Source organism: Andrographis paniculata, unplaced genomic scaffold (assembly GCF_009805555.1).
Source record: "Andrographis paniculata isolate CXL003 unplaced genomic scaffold, ASM980555v1 Contig77END, whole genome shotgun sequence".
In the NCBI taxonomy this organism is placed as follows: Eukaryota; Viridiplantae; Streptophyta; class Magnoliopsida; order Lamiales; family Acanthaceae; genus Andrographis; species Andrographis paniculata.
The window spans coordinates 3,153,836-3,163,978 of NW_026137614.1; the positions used below are offsets into that span (position 1 = coordinate 3,153,836).

At 28.5% G+C, this 10,143-nt stretch overlaps 1 protein-coding gene across 4 annotated transcripts; it reads left to right on the forward strand.

Moving 5' to 3' along the window:
- Nucleotides 1-1,688: 1,688 nt before the first annotated feature.
- Nucleotides 1,689-9,166, forward strand: LOC127239446 (pentatricopeptide repeat-containing protein At4g38150-like). 4 transcript variants are annotated; one of them, XR_007836133.1, is made up of 4 exons: nt 1,689-1,757; nt 2,400-3,360; nt 3,906-4,039; nt 9,015-9,166. XR_007836133.1 is itself a non-coding variant. In XM_051257602.1 (3 exons), the coding sequence occupies exon 2, from the start codon at nt 2,428-2,430 to the stop codon at nt 3,355-3,357; it is 930 nt and encodes a 309-aa protein (XP_051113559.1). In that variant the 5' UTR covers nt 1,689-1,757; nt 2,400-2,427; the 3' UTR covers nt 3,358-3,360; nt 3,906-4,784. The 4 variants fall into 4 exon arrangements, 2 of the variants coding, with proteins under 2 accessions (XP_051113559.1, XP_051113561.1); XR_007836134.1 differs by lacking the exon at nt 9,015-9,166 and adding an exon at nt 4,805-5,011; XM_051257602.1 differs by lacking the exon at nt 9,015-9,166 and having other exon boundaries at nt 3,906-4,784.
- The last annotated feature ends 977 nt before the right edge of the window (nt 9,167-10,143 follow it).

Genomic DNA, 10,143 nt, shown 5'->3' on the forward strand with positions numbered 1-10,143 from the left:
TATTTTCACTAATACATTTTTAATTATCTACTAATTACACCCCTCCAAAAATATCGTGTCTACAGTGTAGCAGACACGGTATCTGGGACGGAGGGAGTATATTTATTATCGTATATTATCTACACAATTTTATATACTCCATTGTTCCTTAACAATCTATTCATTTTTTCATTTTGTCCGTCCCATAACAAATTATTCATTTTATTTTTTTTAGTAATTGTACTATCTACCTAACATTACAGATACCTTCCAATTTACCATACTAATAGGGTTAATTTAGTCTTTTTATCTTTATTTTTACTTTATTCTAATATTTCTAAAACTCCGTATAAAAAACAAATAGATATATAAATATGAGACAAATAGAATATTTCATATAAAAAATATTTTTTCAAATCATTTCATATTTTATATTTAAAGAAATTATGCTAGAAATTATGCTAAAGTTGAGAGCTACTTCATTACCTCTAATTATTATTTTAATTTATTTTTCTAAAATTACTAATAATTACTCGTTGCCTCAACTAATTTGCCCATTTTAGATGGTGACCGAAAACCTCCAATTGAATAATAATTTACTAATTGGTTTCAAACAATTTGGTTGTTTAAAATTGTGTTTGTTTTATAAATATATATTTATTTTTAATATAATTTTTTATATTTATTAAATTTTTTAAATTTAAATTTTATTTTACAATTATTTTTTTTAATTTAAATTATATTTAAATATTTATTTATTGTGTAAAAATTATATAAATAATATTAATTAGATTGCTACTATAAAAATAATAAATTTAATAAATAATTAAATTAAATTTTGAATTAAATAAATAAAAATAAATTATAAAAATATTAATGTAATAAATAATTTAAATTTAAAACAGTTATGTAACAAAAAATACTATAAGATTTAAAATATCAATATAAAAAATAATATTATATTAGTATTATTTTTTATATATCATTGATAATTATTTATTTTATTAATATTATTTTATTTTTAGTTTTATAAAAATTCGATAGTATAAAAAAATTTAATTATAAATTTATTATCATTATCATAATAAATTATATAACACCATCTTAAAAAATGTACAAAATAAAAAATATTAATTTAAAATTTGTAAGAAACACATCTTTTTTTTAAAACTGATGTTTGGTTATAACAATTTGTTACGTGATTTTTATCGAAATTATAAAAATAAATGATTGATAAATTATTTATTTATTTATTTTATTAGAAATATTATTTAAGATATTTTATATTTTATATTTTTATAAAACTTACATAATTTAAATTTTTATTTAGAACTAAACATTAATTTTGGACAAAAAAAATATTTTGTTCAAACTTTATATTAACACAAAGCAATTTTACTTAAAACACGAGTATTTTGTGCACTTTTGCTAAAACCAACCTAACAATTTACCCTTAGTTTTTTCCTCTTCTTCTTCACTCACTCTCCTTGCCTGGTGCTGTAAGATTAAAAAAAAAAAAAAAAAAAAAAAAACAAATTCAACTGTCGAACCGCCGGTTCGACAAAATCGTATCGTCGAAATGACGTTCGCTTTGTAACCCTTCCGGTTCGAACCGTAACTGCCGATTCGAAAACCGGAAAACCGGCGGTTCCAAACCGAATGGGCAAGTCTATTTATTTGTTTCCTATCCTCGGCTCTCATTTTTCTTTCCGGCCTCCGTCGGCGTCGGCAGCTAGTCGTTTTAAGTATTCGTCCTTTGCGGCTTCGTAAGAAGCTTTGTAAGTTCAATTCTCGCTCTAATTTTGAATTATTTGTCGTGATTCATTTTATTGCCGGTGGCTATGGATATTTAGGGTATTAATTGTTTGGTTTTAGTTGTAATTGATTGTGTTGATTTTAGATTTATTCTAAGAGTAGAGTTTATCATCTGCCTATAGTAAGAGTTTATCATTTTTGTTGGTTCTGACTAAATCCTAAACCCGAAACTTGAAGAAACTGGGGGAATTAATTTACTGAACCATATACCTTATTTCGGCTCCATATGCATGCGACGTTGCTGATTTTCTCCGGATTACAATAAGCCAAAACCTTATGGCGTCCTAATTTGTTGGAATTTGCATCTAATTCGGAAGCTTTGCTATTGTGCTATCGAAGTTGGGATAGTTTGATTTAGGTTTTGTTTGGCTATATGAGTTTATATATATGTTTTGAAACTTGTGGTTGCACTCATTTATTGATTTGTATAGTCTTTAAGGGATTTGATTTTATCTTTCAGGAGAATGCTTTGATAGCTTTGTTGTTTAGTTGAAATATTTCATGGTGATATAATATCTCTCTTTTTCTCGTTGACAGTTTTGGCATTCTTTAGATGAATTTTGATTCTTTCTTTCGGTTTAATGAAAGTTCTTTCAAAATTGCAGCAGAATCTTATCATCTTCCTTCCTTCAGATGTCCACTGCGCTCAGAACTAAGCCTCGGTTACTTTCTACAGCTCATCTCTTTCGAAACATACGCACCTTTTCCTTTATTGATGATAGTGGAGGGCGTTCTAGTAACCCCCCGGAACCCATTCCTAACAGACCTTTGAGAAGGCAATCTCATCCACCCTCAAACTCTCGTTCCCCAAAGTTTAACCCTATCCGCGAAAATGAAAACCGAAGTTCAATTAAAGGCGAGACTGATTCTGATTTTTTGGAAAGGTTCAAGCTCAGTTTTGAGAGTAAACAGGAGCACTCTATCCCCAAATCTGAGATGGTGAATAGAACTGATCTGGACGAGAAATCGGAAACTGCTGAAACAGCATCTGCTCCAGAGGAAGCAGATGAGATATTTAAGAAGATGAAGGAGACAGGGTTGATCCCAAATGCGGTGGCCATGCTTGACGGGCTGTGTAAAGATGGGCTGGTGCAGGAGGCAATGAAGCTGTTTGGAATAATGCGGGAGAAGGGTACAATTCCCGAGGTCATCGTGTACACCGCAGTAGTGGAAGGCTTTTGCAAGGCTTGCAAGTTTGACGATGCAGTAAGAATTTTTAAGAAAATGCAGAGCAATGAAGTGGTCCCTAATGTGTTCAGCTACCAGGTTTTGATTCGAGGGTTGTACAGTAGGAAGAGGTTGGATGACGCCCACAGGTTCATGCTTGAAGCATTGGAAGCTGGGCATTCCCCAAATTTGGAAACTTTCACGGGATTAGTTGATGCGTATTGCAGGGAGAAGGGCCTGGAAGAGGCAAAGAATGTCATCAGTTCGATGAGGGAGAGAGGTTTTGCTTTTGAAGAGAAACCTATCCGGGAATACTTGGATAAGAAAGGGCCTTTCTTGCCATTGGTTTGGGAGGCGATCCTGGGGAAGAAGGCCTCAAAGATGTCCATGTTCTGACAGGTATTTCATTGTCCTTCTTCTAACTTGGTATTTTGATAAAACTATGTTGTGGCATTTTGAATCGGTGACATTTTTTTTTTTTGTGTATGCTTGGTGGTATTTGGTTCTGATCTCTCCATTGATATATATATATATATATTTCTCTTTCGTGTGCATACATATGTGCATTGTTGTAAACAATGAGACGAAGTAAGCTACTACATATTAATATATTGTGAGTTATTTATGGTTTCTATGTTTTTTTTTTGTTAGCTTATAATTCTAATTGGCTATAGGATATGAGGTCTTTTAGAACATTTTGTTTAACTACAAAAATAACGTTGTATTTATAGTATTGTATAATTTTGGATGGCTTCTTGCAATAAGACGAATACTGTTTGTTCCGATTCTTGATTAATTACATAGAGTGTTAGTATCTATATATGGTTTGTTCATCTAGCTAAATAGGCGGAGGATCTGGTGTTGATACAGTTTTTAACTACACCCTGCAAATTTGTGATATCTCCCAAAGATTTAAGTAATAAATTAGACTATATTGCATGCAGGAACTTCGATGACATAAATGTGGCACATAGTTCAGGTCTGCATGGAAAATGGGGCAATGAGGGTTCGGCACTAGACATCTTCGAGACAGAAAAGATTTCTCTTATTGGAGATCACTTCTAACCAACTTCTAGAGGTATCCAATTTCTTTCTTTCCTCTCTCGAATCAAGTTGATAGCCAAAGAATCATAAAAAAAAAAAAAAAAAAAAAAAAAAAAAAAAAAAAAAAAATCCTTTTTAAAGACTATGAGCAAAATTTTGGATAGTTAAATTTTCGTAAGTTAATTTACATTGTACACTATTAGTTGTTGTGTCTATGACCTTTTTAGCATCAGTGAATGCGTGCGCGCGTGAATCGATATGATTTAGGTTACATGTTAATCTAATTAGTGAAATAATTATTTGAATAATTGTCTTGAATGATGAAAGAATTGCAAAAACTTACCTGTACTTGTTGTACATGTTTACCACATAGACCCGACCACTGCCGATTAGATATAAGACTATTTTCACAGAGACTTCAATTACAAGATCAAAATGATAAAGAGTGCCATGTACGAGACTATAAAAACATTTATCCCTAAAATCAATAGCAGCGCAAGGAGCACTATTTTATACTTGTAAAATTTTAAAGTCCCTGGTCTTATAATTTGTTTAGTTCTTTGTCTAGGGATAGAACACGCCTGATAGGTTGATAACTTTGTGGTTGTCACTTTAATGAACTTTGAAGAAGTTGTGTTCGAGGAACATGACCTGCCGATGTTTGCATTGCTTGGTTTTATGTGTTAATGTCATGAAGAGTTTCGAGTCGATAGTTTCATTTGCTTTGTTTAATTTATGGACGAATTTTCCATCACCATCTATGATGCTAGAAACATTACTGTTGTTTGCCTTTTTCTAGATTTTTGGATGATGTTTAGTTTCGGGAAAAAATGACAAAAAAAACAAAAGAAGAGAAGTTGTTGCGGGTGCTATAGGTTTTCTGCCGGTTAGCTCTTTTTTCTTGATTTGGTTTTCGCCGCACCATACTTAGCTGTGTCGCTACTAGAAAATTATGATATTGTTGCGAAAAATTTATCGCGTAATGATCTATTGTAACAAATTTTACTGAAAATTTAATAAAATTTATAAATAAAGTAATTGATGCGGACTTTCGCAACAATCTTTATTACAATAATTAATTTTTCTATTTGTTGTGGAATGCTGCAACAAACAAGAAATACAATTTAAAATTATTTACAATGCATTGTTGCTGTTATCCGCCGCAAAGAATAGAGGTTGCGGGTCGGATTTGGGTTAAAGGTTCGATTTGGGTTGCGGGTTAGGCCGAAACATTGTCATGTATTTTAAAATTTTTATTATAATAAAAATATATTCAATATATATTATTGGAGAATAAAATTTTATAATATAATTAAATATAAAATTAATATTTAAATATAATTATCCTAAATTAATTTTATAAAAATAAAAATATATATATATTAATTGAAAAAATAAATAAATAGAAAATTATACAAAAAAATAAAAATAAAAATAGTAATAATAAAAATTGAAAGGGCACGTCAATATTATTTCATTTTTTTGGTGAGATTCAAGAACTAAAGAAGACGACAACATGACAAGGAATGATGATGTGTACATGTGTGTAAGAGATAGGTCGAGGGAGAAGTCACATCACATCGTACATAAAATTTTATAACAACGAATTAAGATTGTGTTTGTTTATTATTTAAAATTTTAGATGCTTTGTTTTAAGGTACGACGAATTAAGAAGATACTCGGGTTTGTTCGCTCAATATTTTTAGATAAATTAATTTTTTGTATGTGAGATATGGAGAACTGTATTGGTAATATAAAAAATAATATTTTGTGTTGAATGATTAATTTTTTATATAGTAAATGATATACTCTCTCCGTCCGTCTGTAGCAGTGGCGTAACTAGGATCAAGTTAGAGGGGAGACTATTTTTTTTTTAATTAACAAAATACTTTTCCGATCTCGAAACAATAAAGACATTTGAGTTCGACTCGAAATTTAAAAAATAATAATATTATCTTTAAAATGAAGATAAAATAGATAGTAAAAAAACTAAAATATCATTAATAGTGTATTTGCGTATAAAAGTAATGACATTTATATAAAAATAATAAAAAATATATAATATATAATTATTTATGAAAATAAAATTATTATTTTGAGATCGAAAAAATAAAAAAATAACTTATTATTTTAAGATGGAAGAAATATATTTTATATGTCTATTTATTGTCCAACTAATTTTATCTTTCTAATTGTTACCTTTTAAAAAATTACAAAATAACAATTACAATAGTATTATTTACTATACATTGTAAAAATTCATTTTTGAATTTGTATGAAATAAAATATAGTAATACATATTTATTAGAAAAAAAAAATCTATAATTAAAATTATTATTAATATTATTATTTATTCCAATAATTTTTTCTAGGCTTTTATATATATATATATATTTAAAAATATATAAAAATAAGTAAATAAATTAAAAGAGGGTGGGGTGGGGCAAGGTAGGCTGATAGATCCGCCCTTGTCTGTAGGGTCAAATTTATGTATTTAATATTAAAAATATTATTATATTTGTATAATTTTTTTTATAAATATTCTTCTATTAGTATTATAAGACACTAATTGAAGTATTTTTGTATTTTTTTAATTTATACTATATTTTGATATAATAATTAATATTAAAGATCAACACGCAAAAAATGAACGAGACCTTAGTGAGACAGATATAATATATTATATTAATGTGTGTGTGCATTTATATTTTTAATAATATTTGTGGAGAATTATTCCATTAAACAGACTGATTATAAAAAAGATATATTGAATATTACTGCTGTCTTTTAGTGTGTTTTTATTAATTTTTATTGTTATATGTATATCTTATAGTATATTTTATTTTTATGAGTACTATTTTTAAAAAATCTGGTCATTCTACACTAAGGGTATGTTTGTTTCGAGGATTCTCCAAGATTTTTAATATTCATCAATTTTTTTTTCTCCAAAAATATCAAATAAAAAATCTAATTTTTTTTATATTATTTTAAAAATTAATTTTACATTTAAAACATTACATCAATACATATTTATATCACATATTTATACGTATATCTTATGGTATATTTTATTTTTATGAGTTTTCACATTGAATGTTTTCACACTATATAAGTTTTCACATTGAATGTTTCGATTAGACTTGTTAAGATAACCTTAATCTAATATTTTTTGTTGGAATTGAAAATAATTAAATAGTATCTAAAATCGATTTTTTTTTTCTTTTAATATTTAATTTTGATTGCACATATATATTTTTTAAATAGTGAACAATTTTCAGTTTGAATCGAAGGATTGTATTTTATCTTTTATTTTTTAAAAAAATAAATTTATCATTATTTTTTGTGAGCATTAAAAATGTACGGGAGATTAATGGCATTAAGAAATCATTATCTTTTGCTATGAAATTTTAATAACTAATTTTTTATTTTTTTTTTGTTTTTTTTTTTTTGTAGTGTTAAAACTCATTTTTGTTTCATTTCATTATGTTTGGGAATGAAAAAAATGGTTCATTGAGTGGTCAATTCATATGAAAAAGAGGTTGGATATGGATGCAAGGGATTTTGGGTAAACTGTATTTTTAATCCCGTAACTGGACCTCCTTATCACTTTAGTTCTGTAAGTGGAGTATGTCATGTCGCAAACTAGTCCCATAAGTGAAAGATTTTCGTTGTTTTAGTCCTCCGGCGCCGGAGATGCCGGCGTGGCTCGCCGGAGGTAACGTATCCGCCAGGTGCGTGGATTTTTTAATTTTTTTTAATTTTTTTAAAAAGTTTTTAAAACTTATTTTTAATTTTTTTAAATTTTTTTTTTGTATTTTTTTTATTTTGTCTAATTAAAAAAAATTAAAAAAAAATTCACGTGTTCGCCAGGTGTCGCTGACCTGGCGGGACACCTGGCGGACATGTTACCTCCGGCGAGCCATGCGGGCGTCTCCGACGCCGGAGGACTAAAACAGCGAAAATTTTTCACTTATGGGACTAATTTGCGACAGACTCCACTTACGGGACTAAAATGATAAATGGGTCAATTACGAGACTAAAAAAACAGTTTACCAAGGATTTTTAATACCCCTTTTGGTCCCAAGATCTCCATCCCAATCTTCCATAGTCGGGCAAAGTTCGGTCACCATAGGGTGTGTTTGTTTGTGGGTTTGGATTTTCGAATAGTAAAAAGTTGAATTTGAATAGTTGTTTGATGTGATATAAATAGAAGTTGATGTGATATTTTGAATGTAAAATAAACTTGTAGTATAATATAATAAAAGAAAAATAATCGTTTGATTTGACATTTTTCGAGGAAAATAAGAAACTGTATAGTAAAAACCTGTTATAAAACCCACAAAAGAACACAAACTATGGTTTTCATAAATGTAGGCAACATATGCGAGGTAATAGTTTTCCTTGGCAGAGAGAATGATAATGCATTTTCTAGCTTCACTTGTGCATTCTTTTAATTGAAAATTACCGAATGATAAAAAACTTGATATGTCGGAGACATTCGGGATGATGTTGAGAAAAAAGTGTTCCCCTCGTTGCCATTCCAAATGCTCGATTGTCCGATTCGAACTTATATATGTAATATATCTTTCTCATCTTCATGTATGCATGTACTCGTATTTTCAACTAATAAAGAGTTTGCTTACTTTGCGTATTGTGTATATATATTTTTTATATTTATGGTTTCAATATTTTTGAAGTGAAACGTATGTTGTTGGATATGAAATTTTGTAAATATGCATAATATTTCTACTTTTTTTTATATATATATATTTTTTAAAAAATGGAAGTAAGTGATAGCTAAAAATTGTATGCGTTAAATGTTTATATTATTTGGGATATATGGTTGATTTTGATCCGCTTCTACATGATTTGTATATATATTTGTTAATTTATGATTTGCAAGAAAAATAATAAATTTGGTATAATTTGAGGGAGAAGATAACAAAAATTACCAATGACCTAAAGAATTAATTAAAAGACCTAAAAAAGCTTAATTGTTATCTAAATAGGGCAACAATAAAAGGAAATTGAAGGGAGGAGGTGCCACTTTTCATGCCAAAGAGAACAGTGCAGAACAGTGGAGAAATCGTGCAATGGCAAGAAGGAGAAAGATTTTTCCAAGGAGATTTTCCTGTCAATCCGATCAATCTCATACGATGTTTATTTTTGTTATCTTTGTTCTTTTTTTCATAACTAGCGAGTAGATTACTTTTCTAGTTTAGAAGTGAAAGAAACAACTTGGTATGGAATTGTGATGTTTTTATTTACATTATTTCTTAGTTCCTAAGTATTTTTGTGATTTCTGATTTTAATGTTTGATAATCTTTGATTTAGTTGAGTATTGTAACCAGTAATTCCCTGGCGAATAGTTATCAGTAAATTGACTCTCAACTAGAACTATATATGTATATATATATATTTTTAAATATGAGCAACAAGAGATCAATTTACCCTTCAAATTCCTTCAAATTCAAAATTACTTATCAAGATTCAATCACAAAATTGCCCTTACAAAACTTTTCACTCGTTGTCCTCTAAGAGAAGACCTAATGGTAAAGGATGAAGTTGTGGCGATGAGAATGATTTAAATTCGGCTGCTTCTAGGTTTTTACTACCACATATGGTTCATTCAGTGTGACTTGTCTTGTTGAACCTAGTTTACAGTAAATTCGGTCGGAAGTTTAACTAAAACACACTCAAAGAGTAATGCTACTGGTTCCCTCGTTAAATTTATACCATAAACACCAAAAGTAAAAAGAAAAAATATATTATACACTTTCTTGTTATTCATATTTCGATACATAATAACAATGTTATTGTTATCACTAAAATTACACATACACTATCAATTAATTACACTTCCTAATGAATTTATCCAGATATTCCCACAATAATTTTTATTCTTTATCTACGTTGATATTAATATACTGAGTTTTAGTTTTCATGTCAAGCTTTACATTTGTAAGTTTGGCCGATGAAAAAAGTATATTATAAACGTTTTAGAAATTCAACTGTGGTTATGGAATATTTTGGAAAATTTTTTGCTTCCCTTATTTTATAAAATTAAAAAAAGAAAAAGAAAAAAAGAAGACATGAATGAAGAGAATATTATTAATAAGGTAAATTTATTTTGGATCT